Source organism: Gracilinanus agilis, chromosome 3 (genome assembly GCF_016433145.1).
Source record: "Gracilinanus agilis isolate LMUSP501 chromosome 3, AgileGrace, whole genome shotgun sequence".
NCBI classification, from domain to species: domain Eukaryota; kingdom Metazoa; phylum Chordata; class Mammalia; order Didelphimorphia; family Didelphidae; genus Gracilinanus; species Gracilinanus agilis.
The window spans coordinates 99,874,842-99,900,338 of record NC_058132.1 but is presented as its reverse complement, the minus strand read 5'-3'; the positions used below and the strand labels follow the sequence as shown (position 1 = coordinate 99,900,338).

The following is a 25,497-nucleotide window of genomic DNA, read 5'->3' as shown; positions in this document are numbered from 1 at the left end:
ACATGCTGGCAGATAAACTCAAGCCTATCAGCCTTGACATTCTTGCTTTAATTTGGAGAAAGTTGTAACTTAATGGAATGAGGGTGGACAGATTCTCCTTGGAAAGGAGAACAAAGAAACTGGTAGAGTCAGTTTTATTTTCTGTTGAAAGAGAGCAAGAGATAACATTTCATGGACCATTTAGTCATCTAGTGGTACAGTGCTCATGAGATGTATCTGCAAAAAAGACTACCATGAAAATAATTACAGTTTATAAACCAACATCTGCTGAGAGAGAGCGAAGAAAGAGAGGAGAGAGAGAGAGAGAGAGAGAGAGAGAGAGAAATTCAATAAAAACATTTGGTATGGGGCAACTAGGTGGCTCAGTGGATAAAGAGTCAGGCCTTGGATTCAAATCTAGCCTCAGACACTTCCTAGCTGTATGACCCTGGGCAAGTTACTTAACCTCCATCAACAATCTCATAAAGTTCTTCTGCCTTGAAACCAATATATAGTATTGATTCTAAAATAGAAGGAAAGGATTTTGTGGTATTTTTTTAAAGAAAAAGAAAGGGAAAATGCTGAACATAGTAAACACAGAATAAAATCATAAAAATAAAATTATTATTTTTATCTTACTGAAAATGACCCATTGTTAATGTGAGAATCAATCCAGAATAGGCTGTCTTTATTCAACAATATCTCCAATTTGTTAGAATAAAGATAAAAAAATCAGTACAAAGCTAAAAGAATAAAAAAGAGAAAATTTAAAAAAAATGACTGATACTGGAAAATGGGATATGAACTCAGCACCAATTCCAATCATGAATTTCTCAAGTTGAACTTTACTGAAATCAATCATCATAGCAAGAAGACCAAAGGAGTTTTGAAAATGCCTCCAATCAGCAAAAACTTTATTTCTTTGCAGGTGGAAAGCTAAGTCAGACAAGGCCACACAGGTTTGGAATACAAACTCATCTATTATATCCTAGAGAGGGTTGGTTGAAGATCATGAGCTGTATCATTTCTCAAAACGGAGAGAAATGAGAGGTTTTTCCTTAAAACCACTTTAAAGAAAGCTTGGCAAGAAACCCAAGCAAGCAGCTATTGAGGACACTCAAGAATAAAGCTGAAAGGGGAAAGTAGATGAAAGAAAGGATTCATAAAGATTTTTTAAATAAATGTTTTTCACCTTTGAAGACAGTAGAGGTTCTGCACTTTATAAGATGTGCTAACAGAGGAGGTGGAAATGACACCAAACAAAGAAAAGAAAGGAGAAATAGCTAGACTATGTCAAATGGAGGCAGTGGGGATGGGAGGACAGGAGAGAAGGTGAGAGAGAAAGAATGAACATGGAGTCAAGATGACAGAACAATATTGCTAATCTTTCCTCTGCAAAACTGCTCCAAAAAAAAATCCTAGCAACTGTACCAGACCAAACCCTAATGGGAAAATCCAGAAGTCACAGTGAGCCATTTCTCCATCTCAGGTCAGCAGAATAAGACAAAGAGGTCTGTGAACACTGAGAATAGGGTCAAGGCAGGAGCACATTACACAGTACATTCCAACACTCTAGGAGAAGCTGTGAACTAGGGAAGAGGAGGTCCCAGACCCATATCAAAGGACCACCAGACCCATACTAGGGCACTGCAATAAAAAAATCAACTTACTAGCAATTTTGTTACCCACAACCCCAGGATTGGAACACAGGCTTAGAGAGGAATGAAGAGGGGATCTATGTAGAGGTTCACAGGTAGGGAGGCCCTGGGCTCCCTGTACGACTACACCAAGAAAGGAGGAACTTCAGAAGAAAACAGAAATGGTGATACAGTTAGATATACACAGAGAGAATGGGCTCTCAATTCCAGTCTCTAGCCCAGGCTGCAGAGAAATAATCAGAGCAAGAATCCTAAGCCAAAGGGGAGCATGTAATTCACTCATAATGAACCAACGGAGCTTTCCAACTGTCTGATTGGGGAGGAGTCCAGGAACAGTCTATTCTTTTTTTTTAAATAGTATTTTAATTTACCCCCAATTACATGTAAAAAAAATTTTAAGCATTCATTTGTTTAATGTTGAATTCCAAATTCTATCCCTCTCTCCTTTCTCTGCCCCTCCCTGAGAGAGTAAGCAATCTGATACAGGTTATACATGTACAATCATGTAACACAAATTTCCATATTAGTCATTTTGTGGGGAAAAAATTCAAACAAATAAAATGAAGAAAGTGAAAGATAGTGTGTTTTGGTCTGAGTTCAGACTCCATCCGTTCTTTCTCTGGAGGCAGATGGCATTGAGTCCTATGGAATTCATCTCAGATCATTATACTGCTAAGAATAGCTAAGTTGTTCATATTTGTTCATCACACAATATTGCTGTTACTGTGTACTATATTCTCTTAGTTCTGCTCACTTCACTTTGTATCAGTTTGTGCAAGTCTTTCAGGTTTTCCTGAAATTCTCCTGCTTATCATTTCTAAAGCAAAATGGTATTCCATTACTATCATATACCACAACTTGGTTAGTCATTCCCCAATTGATGGACATCCCTTCAATTTCTAATTCTTTGCCACTACAAAGAGCTACTATAAATATCTGTGTGCAAATAGGTCCCTCCACCCCAACTTTTTTAACTCTGAGACACAGACCTCGTAGTGGAATTGCTGGATCAAAGGGCTTGAATTGAATTTGGACATAGTTCCAAACTGCTTCCAGAATAGTTGTAACACAGTTCACAACTCCATCAATAGTACATCAGCGTTCCAATTTTCCCACATCTCCTCCAACATTTATCATTTTCCTTTTCTGTCACATTAGCCAATCTGAAAGTTACCTCAGAGTTGTTTTAATCTGCATTTCGCTAATCAATAGTGATGGGGTATTTTTATACAACTATAGATAGCTTTGATATATTCTTCTAAAAATGGTCTGTTCCCAACATCCTTTGACCACCTATCAATTGTGGAATGACATTATCTTATAAATTTTACTCAATTCCCTATGTATTTGAGAAATTAGGATTTTATAAGAGATACTTGCTGTAAAAAACTGTGCCCAGCTTTCAGCTTTCTTTCTAATTTTTACTGTAATGATTTTATTGGGCAAAACCTTTATATAATCAAAATTATCTATTTTACATCTCATAACGCCCTCTATCTCATTTGGTCCTAAATTTTTCCCTTATCCATAGATCTGAGAGGTAAACTATTCCATGCTCCCATAATTTGCTTATAGTATCACCCTTTGATCACCATTTGACAAATCACGTATTGATTTTGACCACAACCACCTATTCTTACACAGACCTAAACACAAATCAAGAATTTGTAGAGCCCAGACCACAGAGGCAGCAATCAGATTGTGCCTGGATTGCTCACTTTGGGAAAAATGAAAGTTGTCAGGTCCCTAGTATGTCTTCAAGACCCTGTAATAACACAATACTCAATACACTAAAAAGGAAGAAAAAGACCAGATCAGACCTTTTCTCCAGAAGTAAAGCAGAGCCCAACCCTGACATCAAGTCCAAAGTCAAGAAGTAGGCTAGAAGAATGAGCAAAGAATAAAAGAATCCCACCATAAAGAGTTATTATGGTGACAGAAAAATTCAAAACACAAACCAAGAAAAAGAAAATAATTTCAAAATGTCTTTAAGTAAAGCCTCAGAGCAAAGCACAGCTTTAGCACAAACTCAACTAGAATTCCTAGAACAGATGAAGCAAGGGTTTAAAAAAAAAAGGGGGGGGTTGTAAATGGAATTAGAATGCTAGAGGAAAAGGTCAGAAAGGAAATGAGAAATATGGAAGAATTAAAAATGAAATAACAAAATGGTACAAGAGGTATAAATTCTTATGCAAGCAAAAAACTCCTTGAAAATCAAGTAGAAGCCAATGATTCCCTGAAGTAACAAGAAATAATAAGACAAATCTGAAAGGCTGAAAAAAATAGAAGAAAATGTAAAGTATCTCACGGCAAAACAAGTTACCTGGAAAACAGATTGAGGAAGAAAAATTAAAAATCACTGGATTACTGGAATACCTTGACCAAAACAAACAAAAATTCTAGGCATTCTAGTTCAAGAAATCGTAAAAGAAAACTGCCCAAATCTCTTAGAACCAGTGAAAAAAGTAGAAATAAAAAGAATTTATAAAATAAATAATTTATAAATTTTAAATAATAAAATTATAAATTAAATAAAAAGAATTTATAAAATAAAAATAAAAAGGAATTATGTCAATTCCTGAAAGAAACCCCAAAATGAAAACTCCTAAGAACATCATAGCCAAAATCCAGAGCTTCCAGATAAAAATTTAAAATACTGCAAGCAGTCAGAAGTAATTCATGGAGCCAGCCACCTTGGTACAAGAAGTACCAAGGAGCTGTAGTCAATATCACATATGATTTGGCAGCTACCATCATAAAGGATAGGAGAGTTTGGAACACGGTATTCTAGAAGGTAAAGGATAGGGGCTCACAGTCAAGAATAATTTACCCAGGAGGAGGTGAGGAGACTCAGTGGATTGAGAGNGGCACTGCAATAAAAAAATCAACTTACTAGCAATTTTGTTACCCACAACCCCAGGATTGGAACACAGGCTTAGAGAGGAATGAAGAGGGGATCTATGTAGAGGTTCACAGGTAGGGAGGCCCTGGGCTCCCTGTACGACTACACCAAGAAAGGAGGAACTTCAGAAGAAAACAGAAATGGTGATACAGTTAGATATACACAGAGAGAATGGGCTCTCAATTCCAGTCTCTAGCCCAGGCTGCAGAGAAATAATCAGAGCAAGAATCCTAAGCCAAAGGGGAGCATGTAATTCACTCATAATGAACCAACGGAGCTTTCCAACTGTCTGATTGGGGAGGAGTCCAGGAACAGTCTATTCTTTTTTTTTAAATAGTATTTTAATTTACCCCCAATTACATGTAAAAAAAATTTTAAGCATTCATTTGTTTAATGTTGAATTCCAAATTCTATCCCTCTCTCCTTTCTCTGCCCCTCCCTGAGAGAGTAAGCAATCTGATACAGGTTATACATGTACAATCATGTAACACAAATTTCCATATTAGTCATTTTGTGGGGAAAAAATTCAAACAAATAAAATGAAGAAAGTGAAAGATAGTGTGTTTTGGTCTGAGTTCAGACTCCATCCGTTCTTTCTCTGGAGGCAGATGGCATTGAGTCCTATGGAATTCATCTCAGATCATTATACTGCTAAGAATAGCTAAGTTGTTCATATTTGTTCATCACACAATATTGCTGTTACTGTGTACTATATTCTCTTAGTTCTGCTCACTTCACTTTGTATCAGTTTGTGCAAGTCTTTCAGGTTTTCCTGAAATTCTCCTGCTTATCATTTCTAAAGCAAAATGGTATTCCATTACTATCATATACCACAACTTGGTTAGTCATTCCCCAATTGATGGACATCCCTTCAATTTCTAATTCTTTGCCACTACAAAGAGCTACTATAAATATCTGTGTGCAAATAGGTCCCTCCACCCCAACTTTTTTAACTCTGAGACACAGACCTCGTAGTGGAATTGCTGGATCAAAGGGCTTGAATTGAATTTGGACATAGTTCCAAACTGCTTCCAGAATAGTTGTAACACAGTTCACAACTCCATCAATAGTACATCAGCGTTCCAATTTTCCCACATCTCCTCCAACATTTATCATTTTCCTTTTCTGTCACATTAGCCAATCTGAAAGTTACCTCAGAGTTGTTTTAATCTGCATTTCGCTAATCAATAGTGATGGGGTATTTTTATACAACTATAGATAGCTTTGATATATTCTTCTAAAAATGGTCTGTTCCCAACATCCTTTGACCACCTATCAATTGTGGAATGACATTATCTTATAAATTTTACTCAATTCCCTATGTATTTGAGAAATTAGGATTTTATAAGAGATACTTGCTGTAAAAAACTGTGCCCAGCTTTCAGCTTTCTTTCTAATTTTTACTGTAATGATTTTATTGGGCAAAACCTTTATATAATCAAAATTATCTATTTTACATCTCATAACGCCCTCTATCTCATTTGGTCCTAAATTTTTCCCTTATCCATAGATCTGAGAGGTAAACTATTCCATGCTCCCATAATTTGCTTATAGTATCACCCTTTGATCACCATTTGACAAATCACGTATTGATTTTGACCACAACCACCTATTCTTACACAGACCTAAACACAAATCAAGAATTTGTAGAGCCCAGACCACAGAGGCAGCAATCAGATTGTGCCTGGATTGCTCACTTTGGGAAAAATGAAAGTTGTCAGGTCCCTAGTATGTCTTCAAGACCCTGTAATAACACAATACTCAATACACTAAAAAGGAAGAAAAAGACCAGATCAGACCTTTTCTCCAGAAGTAAAGCAGAGCCCAACCCTGACATCAAGTCCAAAGTCAAGAAGTAGGCTAGAAGAATGAGCAAAGAATAAAAGAATCCCACCATAAAGAGTTATTATGGTGACAGAAAAATTCAAAACACAAACCAAGAAAAAGAAAATAATTTCAAAATGTCTTTAAGTAAAGCCTCAGAGCAAAGCACAGCTTTAGCACAAACTCAACTAGAATTCCTAGAACAGATGAAGCAAGGGTTTAAAAAAAAAAGGGGGGGGTTGTAAATGGAATTAGAATGCTAGAGGAAAAGGTCAGAAAGGAAATGAGAAATATGGAAGAATTAAAAATGAAATAACAAAATGGTACAAGAGGTATAAATTCTTATGCAAGCAAAAAACTCCTTGAAAATCAAGTAGAAGCCAATGATTCCCTGAAGTAACAAGAAATAATAAGACAAATCTGAAAGGCTGAAAAAAATAGAAGAAAATGTAAAGTATCTCACGGCAAAACAAGTTACCTGGAAAACAGATTGAGGAAGAAAAATTAAAAATCACTGGATTACTGGAATACCTTGACCAAAACAAACAAAAATTCTAGGCATTCTAGTTCAAGAAATCGTAAAAGAAAACTGCCCAAATCTCTTAGAACCAGTGAAAAAAGTAGAAATAAAAAGAATTTATAAAATAAATAATTTATAAATTTTAAATAATAAAATTATAAATTAAATAAAAAGAATTTATAAAATAAAAATAAAAAGGAATTATGTCAATTCCTGAAAGAAACCCCAAAATGAAAACTCCTAAGAACATCATAGCCAAAATCCAGAGCTTCCAGATAAAAATTTAAAATACTGCAAGCAGTCAGAAGTAATTCATGGAGCCAGCCACCTTGGTACAAGAAGTACCAAGGAGCTGTAGTCAATATCACATATGATTTGGCAGCTACCATCATAAAGGATAGGAGAGTTTGGAACACGGTATTCTAGAAGGTAAAGGATAGGGGCTCACAGTCAAGAATAATTTACCCAGGAGGAGGTGAGGAGACTCAGTGGATTGAGAGCCAAGTCTAGAGATGGGAGGTTCTGGGTTTGAATCTGGCCTCAGACACTTCCTAGTTGGGTGACCCTGGGCAAGTTGCAACCCCTATTGTCTTTGTTTCTCATTTGTATCATCTGTTAAAAAACGCATAATTATATTTGTAAGATCGATCTTCCAAGGGTATTGTGAGGAATCTCAAATACTCTGAAATATATCCGTGATCTCAGCAGTGTTGATGCTTCCTCCCACAAATGATATAGATCTTAATATATCTTATCCCACCTATTATATCTTGTTCATTTCCTGCCCAAAGTTCTGGGGTCCTTCCTTGCAATCTGATATCATGAGGATAATGGTAGAACAGAGGACATCTGTTTTCCTTCCTTCTTTCCAGGTAGCAGATTTTACTCTACCTTTCTACAGTTCCTTATTTGGGATGGATTTCAGCCTGCTCATGATTGTCATGCCCTTCTTAATCGCCATATTTATTTTCAGGTACTGTACAACCAAGTGCATTATGCAATTACAAAACATCTCTAGTATAATACAGATATAATGGGCGTTAGTTCCAAAGAGATCTGGATCCATTAAAAGAACTTTGCAGTTTCCCAGAGGCAATATGACTTATTGTTTTTTTTCTCTGTAATTGTGGATCCATATGTAGTGTCCGTCCAAGAGATCCACAGGTTGTCCCTCTATAAAAGCATATCATAATGTAGATAACGATTATTCTTTAATCACATGGTTCTTCCTAGTTGGGTCAAAATCTTGGGTGGATATAGACTTCATACACATTTCTCTACATTGTTCTGGGATTTGATACTACCAATAGGAGAAGTACATGAAAACAGGTGGATCTGGAAGAATTTACCAATTATAACAGTTCTTAACCTGGAGAGTTCATGAACTTGGTTGTTGTTGTTTTTAATATATAGTGACCTGTATTTCAACCTAATTAGTTTCCTTTACAAAGGAAATATCTTTATATTATTATATTAGTTTTATTTACAAAGGAAATATCTCTTGTCTTTACAAAGGAAACTAATTAGTTTGAAATACAATTTTTATTTCATGCATTTAGAAAATATGCTGAAATTGATAGAAATTTAAAATTAAAACATCTCTGAGATACCACCTCACACATTAAGCTGGACTACTTAACAGTTACCTGGGTTATTTCTTTCAAAGGATCTATCTTAATTTTTGACATATTCATGGGAGACATCCTGTTAGAGAAGAACCTGTAAGACAGTTTTGCTCTCTTGAAGCAAATGCTTTTTTAATAGTCTACAAACAATAAGCATGGGAGGGGGTGTTGTACTGCTTTTATCTTTCAGTTTTGTGACATGATCTACTATGGAACATCTTTCATGAGGGTCTGTCTGTGTGTTCCCTTATAACAGTGGTTCCCAAACTTTTTTGGCCTACCGCCCCCTTTCCAGAAAAAATATTACTTAGCCCCCTGGAAATTAATTTTTTTTTAATTTTAATAGCAATTAATAGGAAAGATAAATGCACCTGTGGCCATCACTGCTTCCCTGGATTGCTGCAGCACCCATCAGGGGTTGGTGGTGCCCACTTTGGGGAATCACTACCTTATAATATAACATTAAGGTTCATCTTGATGTGTGTGTAGAATATTCTCACAAAAATTTTATGTAGATGGGAAGGCAGGTATATAAATCAATAGTTATTAGTGTTCTCTTGGTTCCCTTATTAAATATTGTATTTTCTTGATTATTTCATGCCTTTGGTAGATCCCCCTCCTTTTGATAATCTTGAGAATCTGTCACCTCTAGGACTTAGCACTAACCTTCTGTATGTAAATTTTTTAAAATTATTTTTAATTATATTTTGTTCCAATAAGCAAAAATCTACCTTTCCACTTTATGAGCTCAAACCACATACCCCTCACTCCATCTCCAAATTGAGAACACAAGAAAAACAAAACCCATCACAAGTATATCATAAGTATACATGGTCAATCAAAACAAATTTCCACATCAGTCATGTCCAAAAACAATGTCCCATTCTGCAGTGTCTTTCATCTTTCTAAAAAGAGGTGATTAGCTAGCCCTTTGGAATCATGGCTGGTCATTACACTCACTAAGAAGAGTTCCTAATTCATTCAAAGTTGTTTGCCTTTACCATATTTTACATTGTTTAGTTTTCCCAGTTCTGTTCATTTCCCTCTGCAGCAATTCATACAAATCTTCCTGGGTTTCTCTGAATTCCTCTCTACCGTTTCTTGGAACACACAGTATTCCATCACATTTTTATACCATAACTTATTCATCCACAACTAAAATTATGGGTGCCCTCTCATATTCCCATTCTTTGACACTTCAGAAAGAGCTATAAGCTTAGGATCAGTCCCTTCCTTAATCTGCCCTCCTTCTAATTCACCTTCCCCTTTACTTCCTGGTTCCCTGTTGAGCAAAATATATTTCTGCATCCAACTCTGTGTGTTTTCTTTCTTCCTTGGATCAATTCAGAAGAGAGCAAGGATGAAGTATCAGTTGCTCTCCCAACCCTCTCTTCCTTATTTGTATATATATATTTACTTACACAAAAGTGCCTAGGTGGCAAAGAGGGTAGAATGCTGGGATTAGAATCAGAAAGGCTCCCCTTGGTGAGTTCAAAATCTGGTCCTAGACAAGTCATTTAACCCTGTTTGCCTCAGTTTCCTCATCTGTCAAATGAGTTGGGGAAGGAAACAACAAACCACCAGTAAATCCCTCCATGTAAATTCCACACCAGTAAATTCACTCCAAGAAAACCCCAAATGGGGACGTCAAAGTCAGACAAAACTGAAATGACTGAACAACTACTTACATAAGATAATTACATAATTTTCCCTAACCTTCCTCTCTCTTCGCCTCCATCCCCAATCTCTTCTTTGCACCCTCTATTTCCATTCTTCTCACAAGGCCATCAAAACATTTCTGTGAAGTGGGCAAAGAATCCTGATGATGCTATCATCCATCTATAAAAGCCAAGGCTTTTGATTTCAAATTTAATGTTTTTGCCATTAACCTTTGATCTCAAGTTATTCCCTAAGCAAAGTCTCAAACTCAGCAAGGAAGAGCAGGGATGGAATTCAGCAGAGAACATCACCCACTGTTTGGTATTATGCTTACTACACTTGCGCAATCCACCCAACTCTGATTCTTCCACCAACCTTAGGTCGTCTCCACTGGACATCTTGCCGCTGGGTACCTGAGTAATAGAGGGATTCATCATTGGCTGGGAAGGTAGGGTCCTCAAAGAGCACTTTCCTCTTCAGACAATCTTGCCTCAGGGCTTGATACCTTTGGTTCTCATATGGTTTCGCGGAAGAAAACATCGTTTAGGTCAGTCTGAAGGGAAGAAAAGAAAAAAACAAACAAACAAACAAACTTTGAGATGAGGCCAAAAGAAAAAATAGGTACAAAAAAGAACTAAAAAAGTCCAATTTTAAAAATATCTCTTTTGTACCATCTTGGTACATCATTACCTCTCTTGCCTCACACTAATTCTTACTGTATAAACTAGTATGGGTCACACCTGAAGCTATGAATTTAGTCACTATTCTGAGTCCTGACCCTAAATCCACTCTTCTTCCAATTTTATCACTGCTGGGTCAGGGAAAAAAATCCATTAGCTTGTGACCAGCTGTCTAGTGAAGAATCTCTATATCCTGGTTCTCAGATAACCCAACAACCCAAGGCTACCTCTACACCAAATGAAAACTCAAGCCAAGAATACCAGTTAATAGCCAATATTGTTGGTGTACTCTTGCTACCATTTGCAGAATGCTTTCTCATATACTGTCTCATAACATCTTCAAAGAACAGACTTTGAAGGATTGAGAGAGAGTCTGGTCCAAACTCCTTCCGCTGACAGGAGAGGAACTGCGGGGAGTCTGTGAAGGTTGTAAGGTTCAAGCCTGAGGTTGCACATTTTTTTTACCCTCCATTTTCTGTCTTAGTGACAACTGTAAGACAGAATGTCAAGGGCTAGGTAATCAGGGTAAAGTGACTTGACTAGGATCACACAGCTAATGAAGCCAGATTTGAATTCAAGTCCTTTAGAGTCCAGGTCTATCCACTGTGCTACCTAGCTGTCCCCAGTTGCACAACTTCTAAATAACAGAGCCAGCATTTGACCCCAAGTTCTCTGATTCCAAATCCAGAACTCTGTCTTTTATCATGCTGCTCACCATCATATAAATGAGAAGACTGAGGCTCAAAAAGCTCCCTTCACTTGCCCAAGGTCACAAAGGTAAGAACTGGGATTAGAACCCAGGTCACAGAGTCATTGAACTTTTCAGCTGGAAGGGATCTTAAATAGGCCTTCCTCCTCAGATGTCCTGGCACAATAGTGTGTCTGTCCCTTTCTTATCAAATCTGCCCTGGCATTCCAATTATTTGGACATGCTTTGTTTCTCCCCACAAAATCTAGAATTCCCTGAATGCAAGAAGTGTATTTTATTTCTCCTTCTTCCTACCCTCCACCCTCACCCACACAAAGGGAGAATACCTATTTGAAGGACTCAGTGAATGAATCAACAGGCCAAATCCTGCATCCCACAAGCTGAAAGGTGAGAGTCCTTTGGGCTCAAGAGCCTATGGAAGGTTCTGTGGAGAAGAGGGACCTTGAGCTGAGCCTTAAAGGTCAGGCATAATTTGAAAAGCAACAGGAGAAAAGTGGATTCTAAGTGAAATGGCATTACCAAAGCTTCTTCAATAAAAAGAGTCTGGGATCTAGATCTAGACAGAACCTTAGAAGCCCTGGAATCCAACATCTTCATTTTTCAGATGGGGAAACTGAGGCCAAGGGAGCATGAATGACTTGCCTTAAGTTACACAGATAATAACTATTAGGGGCAAATCTCTAGCCAATTTTGACTATTCTAGTCAGGTGAGGTTATCTCCACTCTACCAATAAACAATATGAGGATAAGAGACTTGTTAAGAACCAGACACTACATAGACAACAAGGATGGATTGATCTTTCCCACTGGTTTTGAGCTCAACCAGTATTCCTTTCAGAATTCATTAAGCCAGGGAAGTAAATATCTAGGAGGCATCTAAGTCCTGCATTCAGGGCTAAGTGGGAGACAGACCATAAGACAAAAGTTTTCCTTCCTTCAAGGAGGACTCATAGTCTAAGAGAGGATATCCAGAGCAGGGACATCAAAGAAACAAAGATCGTTTGCTGAATCCTGAGCTATCACCAGTCATCTTGGCTTTATCTTGCCAGTGGACTTCTTTGTTTCTGGAAAGGAGAGTGAGGCTATGACTTTGCACCACTCTGCCTCACTTAAATCCAATTTATTCAGGGCAACTAAGTGGCTCAGGGGAATAAGATCCAGGCCTAGAGATAGGAAGTCCTGGGTTCAATTCTGGCCTCAGATACTTCCTAGCTGAATGGCCCTGAACAAATCACTTAACCCCAATTACTGAGCCCTTACTGCTCTTCTGCCTTAGAACCAATACTTAGTATAGATTCTAAGACAGAAGGTAAAGTTTCAAAGAAAAAGAAAGAAAATGCACAGTCAGGAGATGAAATGTCTCAGGTGAGGAACAGCAGGGAGTCAGCATTGCTCTTATCACAGAATACAAGGAGGGGAGTAAGATGTAAAAAGACTAGAAAATTAATTAGGAAAGAGGTTGGGAAGGGCTTCAAACACCGAACAGGATTTTAAATCTGATCATGGAGGCAGTAGGGTACCCCTGGAGTTTATAGAACAGATGGGTGACATGATCAGATCTGTATGTTAGATTATTTTGACCCCTGAGTGGAGAATGGTCTAGAGGTGGCAGTGACTTGAAGCAGGGAGACCCACCAGCAGGTTGTTGCAATTGTTCAGGTGAGAGGTGATGAGAGCCTATGCTAGTGTTGTGGGAGTATCAGAAGAGAGAGCAGGGACAGTTGGGTGGCAGCTCTAAGATGGTGGCACTATTGGTAGGATCTCCCTATTAAGTGCATACAGTAGGCACTTAAATGTTTTTAAATTGTTGACCATAGAGGTTCAATATTAGGAAAATCATTCATAGAATTGACCATATCAACAAGCAAATCAACAAAAATCACATGATTATCTCAATAGATGCTGTAAAAGCCTTTGACAAAATACATCCATTCCTATTGAAAACACTAGAAAGTATAGGATTAGAAGGGTCTTTCCTAAAAATAATAAACAGTATATATCTAAAACCATCAACAAGCATCATCTGCAATGGGGATAAATTAGAAGCTTTCCCAATAAGATCAGGAGTGAAACAAGGATGCCCATTATCACCTCTATTATTTAACATGGTACTAGAAACACTCGCAGTAGCAATCAGAGAAGAAAAAGAAATCGAAGGTATTAAAATAGGCAGTGAGGAGACCAAGCTATCACACTTTGCAGATGATATGATGGTCTACTTAAAGAATCCTAGAGAATCAACTAAAAAGCTAGTGGAAATAATCAACAACTTTAGCAAAGTTGCAGGATACAAAATAAACCCACATAAATCATCAGCATTTCTATATATTTCCAACACATCTCAGCAGCAAGAGTTAGAAAGAGAAATTCCATTTAAAATCACCCTAGACAATATAAAATACTCAGAAATCTACCTGCCAAGACATACACAGGAATTATACGAACACAACTTTCCACAAAATTAAAACTAGATCTAAACAATTGGAAAAACATTAATTGCTCATGGGTAGGACAAGCTAACATAATAAAAATGACCATCCTACCCAAATTAATTTACTTATTTAGTGCCATCCCTATCAAACTACAAAAAAACGTTGTTACTGAATTAGAAAAAATTATATTCATTTGGAAGAACAAAATATCAAGAATATCAAGGGAAATAATGAAAAAAATATGAAGGGTAGGGGCCCCACAGTACCAGATCTTAAACTGTACTATAAAGCAGTGGTCATCAAAACAATATGGTACTGGCTAAGAGACAGAAGGGAGGATCAGTGGAATAGACTTGGGGTAAGTGACCTCAGCAAGACAGTCTATGATAAACTCAAAGAGTCCAGCTTTGGGGACAAAAACCCACTATTTGACAAAAACTGCTGAGAAACTAGAAAACAGTATGGGAGAGATTGGGTCTAGATCAACATCTCATACCCTATTCCAAGATAAATTCAGATTGCCTGAATGATTTGAATATAAAGAAGGAAACTATAAGTAAATTAGGTGAACACAGAATAGTATACTTGTCGGATCTTTGGGAAAGGAGGGATTTTAAAACCAAGCAAGAGTTAGAAAAAAATTACGAAATGCAAAATAAATAATTTTGATTACATTAAATTAAAAAGGTTTTGTACAAACAAAACCAATACAACCAAAATAAGAAGGGAAGCAACAAATTAGGAAAAAATCTTTATAACAAAAAACTCTGACAAAGGTCTAATTATTCAAATATATAAGGAGCCAAATCAATTGTACAAAAAAAAAATCAAGCCATTCCCCAAATGATAAATGGGGAAGGGACATGAATAGGCAATTTTCAGATAAAGAAATCAAAACTATCAATAAATACACGAGAAAGTGTTCTAAATCTCTTATAATCAGAGAAATGCAAATCAAAACAACTCTGAAGTACCACCTCATATCTTGCAGATTAGCTAACATGACAGCAAAGAAAAGTGGTAAATGTTGGAGGGGATGTGGCAGAATTGGGACATTAATGCATTGCTAGTGGAGTTGTGAACTGATCCAACCATTCTGGAGGGCAATTTGGAACTATGCCCAAAGGGCGCTAAAAGACTGTCTGCCCTTTGATCCAGCCATATCACTGCTGGGTCTTTACCCCAAAGAGATCATAAGGAAAAGGACTTGTACAAAAATATTTATAATTGCGCTCTTTGTGGTGGCAAAAAATTGGAAAATGAGAGAATGTTCTTCGATTGGGGGATGGCTGAACAAATTGTAGCATCTATTGGTGATGGAATACTATTGTGTTCAAAAGAATAATGAACTGGAGGAATTCCATGTGAACTGGAATGACCTCCAGGAATTGATGCAGAGTGAAAGGAGCAGAACCAGGAAAACCTTATACACAGAGACTGATGCACTGTGGCACAATCGAATGCAATGGACTGCTCTATTAGCAGCAATGCAATGACCCAGGACAATTCTGAGGGACTCATGAAAAAGAACAGTATCCACATTCAGAGGAAGAACTGTGGGAGTAGAAGCACATCAAAAAAAAACCAAAAAACAACTGTTTGAACACAGGGGTTGATGGGGATATTATTGGGGATGTAGATGCTAAACGATCACCCTAGTGCAACTATCAATAATATGGAAATAGATCTTGATTAGTGATACATGTGAAACCCAGTGGAATTGCGCATCAGCTACAGGGAAGGCAGTGGTTTGGGGGAGAGGGAAAGAACATGAATCATGGAACCATGGAAAAATATTCTAAATAAAATATAATAAAAAATAAATTGTTGTCCATAGAGTCAGAAATGAAAGGGACCTCAGAATATAGAATGCCACATTACAAAGAACCTTAGAACATAGACATAGTGGACTAGAGTTAAAAGGGTACCAGAATGTCAGAACCATATTTCATTTTCCAGGTGAGGAAACTGAGGGCCAAAGGTTTGAATTCACTTATCCTAAGGACTCATAGCTTACAAGTGGTAGTGCTAGGACTCAAATCTAGAAAAGAAGAATTTGAGAGAAAGAATTTGTTCATCTGTGTAGGATGAAGATGAGATTAACTCTCCCCTGCCCACTTTTAGATTTAAACACCAGAAGCGTATATACCCCCACTTTATGCCTAAGTGAGGGGAGGTCTGTAACCCAAGTGCTAAAATGGGTGACAACTCAGAAATGACTGACTGCCCCCGGGCATTCCTAAGAAAATTCTAAAACTGCGACTCATCCCTGTAAAATGGAAGGAAGGCACAGGAAGTGACGCAAAGAAGGGTCTTTAAAAGTAGTTGCAACTTCCTGTGACCAAGTCTTTCTCCTTTGAACTTGGCCTTGGAGGAGTTCCAACTTGGGACCTCGGACTGCTTCTGGTAAGATTGTTCTTGGATCTTCTCTTTGGACTACCACGTGGGTGAGTAAAAAGGCTGACTCCTTTCCTGGCTCCTGAAGAGACTAGCTTCTGGAGAGGCCCCCTGTCTTGGAGGAGGCCTCATGGCTGGAACCCTTGCTTTATTCATCACCAGCCCCTCCAACCCATGGTTAACGAGTTAACCATGGTTAAGAGTTAACGAGCCCTGCCTGGTTTGAAAACCAAGCCGGAATAATTATCTAGTGTGATAGGATAAATGCCTTCTCTACCCTCTTTCTCATTTCTCTACTTTCACTCTTTCCCTCTATTTTATAAATAAATACTATCCAGTGGAACTGCTCGTTGGCTAAGGGAGGGGGGTGGGAGGAGGGGAAGGAAAGAACATGAATCATGTAACCATGGAAAAATATTCTAAAGCAATTAATTAAATAAAATTTAAAAATAAAAAATATATAAATAAAATATAAATAAATAATGCTAAAAAGTCATTTGACTTGAGATATATTAATTTTGGCGACCACACTAATATATTTAGTCCAAACTTAAATTTAAACCTTACATGGAGAAGGCAGACTCTTAGAAATAGGGACATAACGTCTTGTCTCTGTGGGTGATCTATCATATTATCATGGAACATTTTAACTTTTCAAAGCCATGAGGTCCTACCCCTTTGTTCTGAACATTATTCAACTGAATGATTTCTGAGATTCCTTCTAGTTCTGAATCTACGGACCTCTGATTTGTTGAAGGCCATACTGTCACAGGAAGTATCTGAGCCAAGTCTAGAACCTAGACTCTGGAACTCCAAGCAACATTCTACATTCTTGTGTTTGTGTGTGTGTGTGTGTGTGTGAGAGAGAGAGAGAGAGATCAAAGAGTTTGTTTGTGGACTCTCCTTTGAAGCAAATTAACAGTCTAAATCAATGCAAGATTGCAACAGCAACCAGGAATGAGGAAGGTCAGCCCGAGAGGAATAATCAGAGAAGAAATCCTGGAAGCAGTGACTACAGCCAGATTTAGAAAAAAGGCACGAAATGTTGAAAGGGGAGTAGATTATGTGCTCACAGAGCAGAGCGACAAATATGAGGCTGAGGCTGGTGTGGGGAGAAGCAGTAGGAGAGTAAATGAAAGCTAAACCAGAAAGCCAAAGCAGCTAGGTGTCTCAGTGGCTAGACAACCAGGTCTAGACAGGTGATTCTGGGTTCAAACATGACTTCATATACTTCCTAACTATGTGACCCTGAGCAAGTCACAAGAATATCTTTGGGCAGTAGCAATCATGAAGAGAAGATGGCAGAAGAGACAGCACCCTACACTCTCACCATCTTCACTGGTCTTGACGAACAGCTGGAGTCTGGGAGTTCACCCATCTAACCCCTGCCTACCTCCATGCTGCCCATCCCCAAACTGATGTGCAACATCTCAGGTTGGTAGTTTTCCAAATTCTAATTGGAAACTTCTAGGGACAGTGCCATATCCATCATACCTGAGATTCTTGTCTNCAGAGAAATGCAAATCAAAACAACTCTGAAGTACCACCTCATATCTTGCAGATTAGCTAACATGACAGCAAAGAAAAGTGGTAAATGTTGGAGGGGATGTGGCAGAATTGGGACATTAATGCATTGCTAGTGGAGTTGTGAACTGATCCAACCATTCTGGAGGGCAATTTGGAACTATGCCCAAAGGGCGCTAAAAGACTGTCTGCCCTTTGATCCAGCCATATCACTGCTGGGTCTTTACCCCAAAGAGATCATAAGGAAAAGGACTTGTACAAAAATATTTATAATTGCGCTCTTTGTGGTGGCAAAAAATTGGAAAATGAGAGAATGTTCTTCGATTGGGGGATGGCTGAACAAATTGTAGCATCTATTGGTGATGGAATACTATTGTGTTCAAAAGAATAATGAACTGGAGGAATTCCATGTGAACTGGAATGACCTCCAGGAATTGATGCAGAGTGAAAGGAGCAGAACCAGGAAAACCTTATACACAGAGACTGATGCACTGTGGCACAATCGAATGCAATGGACTGCTCTATTAGCAGCAATGCAATGACCCAGGACAATTCTGAGGGACTCATGAAAAAGAACAGTATCCACATTCAGAGGAAGAACTGTGGGAGTAGAAGCACATCAAAAAAAAACCAAAAAACAACTGTTTGAACACAGGGGTTGATGGGGATATTATTGGGGATGTAGATGCTAAACGATCACCCTAGTGCAACTATCAATAATATGGAAATAGATCTTGATTAGTGATACATGTGAAACCCAGTGGAATTGCGCATCAGCTACAGGGAAGGCAGTGGTTTGGGGGAGAGGGAAAGAACATGAATCATGGAACCATGGAAAAATATTCTAAATAAAATATAATAAAAAATAAATTGTTGTCCATAGAGTCAGAAATGAAAGGGACCTCAGAATATAGAATGCCACATTACAAAGAACCTTAGAACATAGACATAGTGGACTAGAGTTAAAAGGGTACCAGAATGTCAGAACCATATTTCATTTTCCAGGTGAGGAAACTGAGGGCCAAAGGTTTGAATTCACTTATCCTAAGGACTCATAGCTTACAAGTGGTAGTGCTAGGACTCAAATCTAGAAAAGAAGAATTTGAGAGAAAGAATTTGTTCATCTGTGTAGGATGAAGATGAGATTAACTCTCCCCTGCCCACTTTTAGATTTAAACACCAGAAGCGTATATACCCCCACTTTATGCCTAAGTGAGGGGAGGTCTGTAACCCAAGTGCTAAAATGGGTGACAACTCAGAAATGACTGACTGCCCCCGGGCATTCCTAAGAAAATTCTAAAACTGCGACTCATCCCTGTAAAATGGAAGGAAGGCACAGGAAGTGACGCAAAGAAGGGTCTTTAAAAGTAGTTGCAACTTCCTGTGACCAAGTCTTTCTCCTTTGAACTTGGCCTTGGAGGAGTTCCAACTTGGGACCTCGGACTGCTTCTGGTAAGATTGTTCTTGGATCTTCTCTTTGGACTACCACGTGGGTGAGTAAAAAGGCTGACTCCTTTCCTGGCTCCTGAAGAGACTAGCTTCTGGAGAGGCCCCCTGTCTTGGAGGAGGCCTCATGGCTGGAACCCTTGCTTTATTCATCACCAGCCCCTCCAACCCATGGTTAACGAGTTAACCATGGTTAAGAGTTAACGAGCCCTGCCTGGTTTGAAAACCAAGCCGGAATAATTATCTAGTGTGATAGGATAAATGCCTTCTCTACCCTCTTTCTCATTTCTCTACTTTCACTCTTTCCCTCTATTTTATAAATAAATACTATCCAGTGGAACTGCTCGTTGGCTAAGGGAGGGGGGTGGGAGGAGGGGAAGGAAAGAACATGAATCATGTAACCATGGAAAAATATTCTAAAGCAATTAATTAAATAAAATTTAAAAATAAAAAATATATAAATAAAATATAAATAAATAATGCTAAAAAGTCATTTGACTTGAGATATATTAATTTTGGCGACCACACTAATATATTTAGTCCAAACTTAAATTTAAACCTTACATGGAGAAGGCAGACTCTTAGAAATAGGGACATAACGTCTTGTCTCTGTGGGTGATCTATCATATTATCATGGAACATTTTAACTTTTCAAAGCCATGAGGTCCTACCCCTTTGTTCTGAACATTATTCAACTGAATGATTTCTGAGATTCCTTCTAGTTCTGAATCTACGGACCTCTGATTTGTTGAAGGCCATACTGTCACAGGAAGTATCTGAGCCAAGTCTAGAACCTAGACTCTGGAACTCCAAGCAACATTCTACATTCTTGTGTTTGTGTGTGTGTGTGTGTGTGTGAGAGAGAGAGAGAGAGATCAAAGAGTTTGTTTGTGGACTCTCCTTTGAAGCAAATTAACAGTCTAAATCAATGCAAGATTGCAACAGCAACCAGGAATGAGGAAGGTCAGCCCGAGAGGAATAATCAGAGAAGAAATCCTGGAAGCAGTGACTACAGCCAGATTTAGAAAAAAGGCACGAAATGTTGAAAGGGGAGTAGATTATGTGCTCACAGAGCAGAGCGACAAATATGAGGCTGAGGCTGGTGTGGGGAGAAGCAGTAGGAGAGTAAATGAAAGCTAAACCAGAAAGCCAAAGCAGCTAGGTGTCTCAGTGGCTAGACAACCAGGTCTAGACAGGTGATTCTGGGTTCAAACATGACTTCATATACTTCCTAACTATGTGACCCTGAGCAAGTCACAAGAATATCTTTGGGCAGTAGCAATCATGAAGAGAAGATGGCAGAAGAGACAGCACCCTACACTCTCACCATCTTCACTGGTCTTGACGAACAGCTGGAGTCTGGGAGTTCACCCATCTAACCCCTGCCTACCTCCATGCTGCCCATCCCCAAACTGATGTGCAACATCTCAGGTTGGTAGTTTTCCAAATTCTAATTGGAAACTTCTAGGGACAGTGCCATATCCATCATACCTGAGATTCTTGTCTTTTGTTGCTATAGATCCATTAGGTCTATAGGGTTTTCCTGGCAAAGAAAAAGTGGTTTGCCACCTCCTTCTCCAGATCATTTTATAAATGAGAAAGTGGAGGCAAATGGGGTTAAGTGACTTGCCTAGGGTCATACAACTAATATGTGTCGGAGGCCAGATTTGAATTAAGAAGAAGATGAGTCTTCCTGATTCCCAGGCCATGCTCTATCCATTATGCAATCTAGCTACTCTAATAATAACAATAGCATTTATATAGTGCCTTAAGGTTTATAAACTGCTTTACAAATATCATCTCATTTGATCCTCACAATAATCCCAGGAGGGAGATGTTATTATTATCCTCATTTTACAAGTTAGGAAACTCAGGCATATGGAGATTAAGAGATTTATCTAGTAAATGTCTGAGACTAGATTTGAACTCAGGTCTTCCTGCCTCTAGACCCAGCACTGTATCCACTTCCATGTATTAACTGCCAAAGGGGTCCAGAACACAAAAAGTGGTTTTGATTTGATGGAATTTATTGAAGGTCACAAAGCCAGGGAAGTCTCTGATAGGAATTTGGGTCCTCCTAACCACAGATCTTTGGTTCTAGTGATTAAGTCAGTTCCAAACCTTCAAAATCATCTAGCCTTCTTCTGGCTACATTATCTTGCTCATATGCAAATTCTGAAGAATCCTTCACCAATATCCCATTTTAATCTCGACTTTCCAGAGTCCACCTTCTCCCTCTCCCTTCTGGCAACCACAACATCGGCCCATCTCCTTAGAAATCATCTAGCCCACCTTCCACCATTTATAGATGAAGACTAGAGAAGGGAAGCCATTTAGCCCAGCTGTCAGTGCTCTCGTCACCCCAACCCTGGGAAATTGCTTTATACGTAGATTGTCTTTTATGTACTTATCTGGGTCTCTATTTCCCCACCACCAAACCTAACATAAGCACCTTAAACTGCTTCCAGATGGAAGAGACTAGAGATGGAAGAGACCAGATGGAAGAAACCAGAGATGGAAGAGACCAGAGATGGAAGAGACCAGAGATGGAAGAGACCAGAGATGGAAGAGACCAGAGATGGAAGAAACCAGAGATGGAAGAGACCAGATGGAAGAAACCAGAGATGGAAAAGACCAGAGATGGAAGAGACCAGAGATGGAAGAAACCAGAGATGGAAGAGACCAGAGATGGAAGAGATCAGAGACGGAAGAAACCAGAGATGGAAGAGACCAGACATGGAAGAGACAAGACATGGAAGAGACCAGAGATGGAAGAGATCAGAGACGGAAGAAACCAGAGATGGAAGAGACCAGACATGGAAGAGTCAAGACATGGAAGAGACCAGAGATGGAAGAGATCAGAGATGGAAGAGACCAGAGATGGAAGAGACAAGAGATGGAAGGGGCCTCTGAAAACAGAACTCTCTCTCTACATCCTGTGGCACACTATAAAAGTCTAAAAGAAATGGGAGGAATGATTATGCTGGAGAATAAATAAAGGTCTCCTGACTCACAGTTGGGAGTTGTTTCCACTACACCTGCTGTGATCGTGTCTGTAAACAAGCCATACCTTGGCTGCACAAAGGTAAGAGATGATGAATGTCAGCTTGATAGGCTGAGGGCTGGAATCTGGCCTGACCCAGCCCTTCTCTAACCTTTCTGCACTACAGAGTCAACAAGGGGAAAGTTCAGTGTCTCTAGAGGCAAGGCTTGACCTTTCAGAGGTCCATCTGGGCAGGGCTCCCTGCTCTTCCCCAGGCTCTCCTCCTACAGAACAAACACTGAGTGGGAGATATTTAGGACCACGGAGGTTCTTAAAGCTAAAGGGAGACTCGCACAGTTCCAGCCATTGTACTCCAGGCGCTGGGTCATCCATCCCCAATCACTGATTCGACAAACATTAGTTGAACCCTACTGCCATAGAATTCTCAAACAAGAGCTCAGTACTTACTGCTTGGGAATAGTCAATGTGTAGATAGGACTAAGATTCTGGAGCAGGGAGGATAGAAGGGGGATTCTTACAGAAAGGGTAAGCTACCATCAAGTAGGGAGATTGGTGAAGTGGATACTATACAGAACCTGGAGCCAACAAGACCTGGGTTCATATCCTCCCCCTGAGACTTATTAGATACATGATGTTAGAGACTCATTTTGTTCATCTGCAAAATGAGAAAAATATGAGCATCTATATCCTAAGATTTGGGGGAAGATCAGATAAGATAATTCATTAAAAATCTTTGTGTAAACTTGAAAGAATGTTATCAAGAATGGAACAAGAACTGGATCTATTATTTTACTGCTCTCAGGAACTCCTACATAAGGAACTCCCTTTATCAATACCAGATAGCTCCTTTTTTGAAACTTACCATCTTGAAGTGGTGCCTAGAATATTTAAGATATTAACTGACTTGCCCTGAGCCACAGAATATATGAGACAGAACTTGCATCCCAGTCATCCTGACTGAGAGGTCAAGTCAGCTATTAATAACTTTGGTGGATTAATGGAGAGAAAGCCAGGCCTGGAGGCAGGAGGTCCTGGGTTCAAATATGGCCATATGGCCTCAGATACTTCCTAGTTGGGTGAACCGGGGCAAGTCACTTAACTCCCATTGCCTAGTCCTTACCATTCTTCTGCCTTGGAACCAAAACATAATACAGATTCTGAGACAGAAGGTAAGGTGTTTGTTTTTTGTTTTGTTTTGTTTTGTTTTAATAACAGACTTTTGAAATCAAAAGGATTAATAAGGGATTTGGAATCAAATCTAACTAGTTCTGCTACCAACTAACTGAATCAATCACCTTAGCAAGTAACTTGTTTCTGCTTCCTTCTCTGTAAAAAGAAAGAGGGACTAGATGATATCTAAGAATCCAAGTTCTCTAATCCTGGTTTCATCTCTCAACACAGTATCTAGTCACTAGCACACAGTAGGAGCTTTATGAATACTTGTTAACTTGACTCGGTAGTTGTGCTTTCCAATTCAACATTTCTGCAAACATATTTAGCACTTACAATGTATTGGGTATTGTGATGGAGACTCAACACTGGGACAAGACATAGTCTTTCCTATTACAGAGCTCATGGTCTGATAAAGAAACTGGGCACAAATATATAACAAGTGGCAAGAAAGTATATCCCAAAGTCAAAAGTAAAGCATTGTTCAATTTAGCTAGAAGAACTGGTAGAGAACTTAGAATGTTAGAGATGGGAGGGAACTGGGAGAGATTATAACCATAACAGCCGACATGTATAAAGTAGGTTAACATTTGCAAAGAGTTTTAATTCAGACATGATCTGCATCACCTAGCTGCCCCACCAAACATGTCCATGATACAAAGAAGGTAAAGAACTCCTCACCTAAATGATCTCTAAATTCCCTTTCAACCCTAGTTACTAAGTCCTATGATGTTTCTCTAAAGAAGGAAACTGAGCCAGAGGCAGGATGACAGAGGTCAAGCCAAGGGTGTATCCGCTTTTCCTAAGATGGGCAAACAATGCTGGTTTGAAAGGGGGAGGTGACAGAAAGAACAAATATTGACCCCATGAATGAAAACTATGAAAAGACACAAGACCAGGAAGAATGGCCAGCGAGTGGATAGCCCCATTGCATTTAAGGAATGGGGGTGGAGGGTAGGATTTAATAACCAGTGACTCAGTGCCAGTGCCTGCCCCAGAGGGCATCTGGATGGGTTTCCTCAACTATATTCTATTAGCCTTAATCTTCACTTCAGTTCTACTCTCCCTTCCTCATACCCCAAGGCAGGCAGTAAGTCTATCCTGGCAGGAACAATCTCTAAGACTACAAATAAGTCTATTAAAGAAAAGGGGTAAAATCCTTCTCCAATGAATTCCACCTCCCCAATCCACTGGACACCTGCATGATAAGAGGAGGCACAGCTTCTTCTTTGGAATCCTCAACTTCCTTCCAGCCCTCCCCACAGTTGATAATGGAGGATGACTCTTCAGCTCTTCATTACAGGTTTGAGAATCAAAGAATCTCATTGTTGGAAGGAGAAGCCTGAATAGGAATCTTGTCTACACAACAAGCTATCATCCAGTTCTTGCTAGAAGACCTCCAGTAATAGAAAACTCACTGATTCTTTAATTGACCCATTCCATATTAGGGCAGTTCTAATGGTTAGGAAGGGGGTGGCCTTATATTGAACTGAGTCCTGCTTTTTTCTTAAATTTAAATGTATCTATCTATTTGTTACATTAAAATATTAGATGAGTCCTGCCCTCCTTCCTCTCCCCCCCCCATTCCATTAGAAAAGGGATCATCTAACAAAAAGATATATATATATATAAAACTATGCCTTGTTTATTTCTATTTATCACTTCTTTCTCTAGAGATGGACATACATAAATCATTCCTCAAACGTCCATTACATTCGATTGTGCCACAGTATATCAGTCTCTGTGTACAATGTTCTTCTGGCTCTGCTCCTTTCACTCTGCATCAATTCCTGGAGGTCATTCCAGTTCACATGGAATTCCTCCAGTTTATTATTCCTTTGAGCACAATAGTATTCCATCACCAACAGATACCACAGTTTGTTCAGCCATTCCCCAACTGAAGAGCAATATTTCTGCTTCTGTATATTATGTCCTCTTGATTCTGCTTTTTTCACTCTGTATATTTTC

At 38.9% G+C, this 25,497-nt stretch overlaps 1 protein-coding gene across 1 annotated transcript in view; it reads right to left on the bottom strand.

Moving 5' to 3' along the window:
• CAPN5 (calpain 5) overlaps positions 1–25,497 on the bottom strand; it is a 176,941-nt gene that overhangs the window by 109,367 nt on the left and 42,077 nt on the right. Inside the window, exon 2 of the mRNA XM_044668164.1 lies at positions 10,543–10,720. Within this exon, the coding sequence (XP_044524099.1) occupies positions 10,543–10,707 (165 nt within the window). The 5' untranslated portion in view covers positions 10,708–10,720. The remainder of the gene's footprint in view (positions 1–10,542; positions 10,721–25,497) is intronic.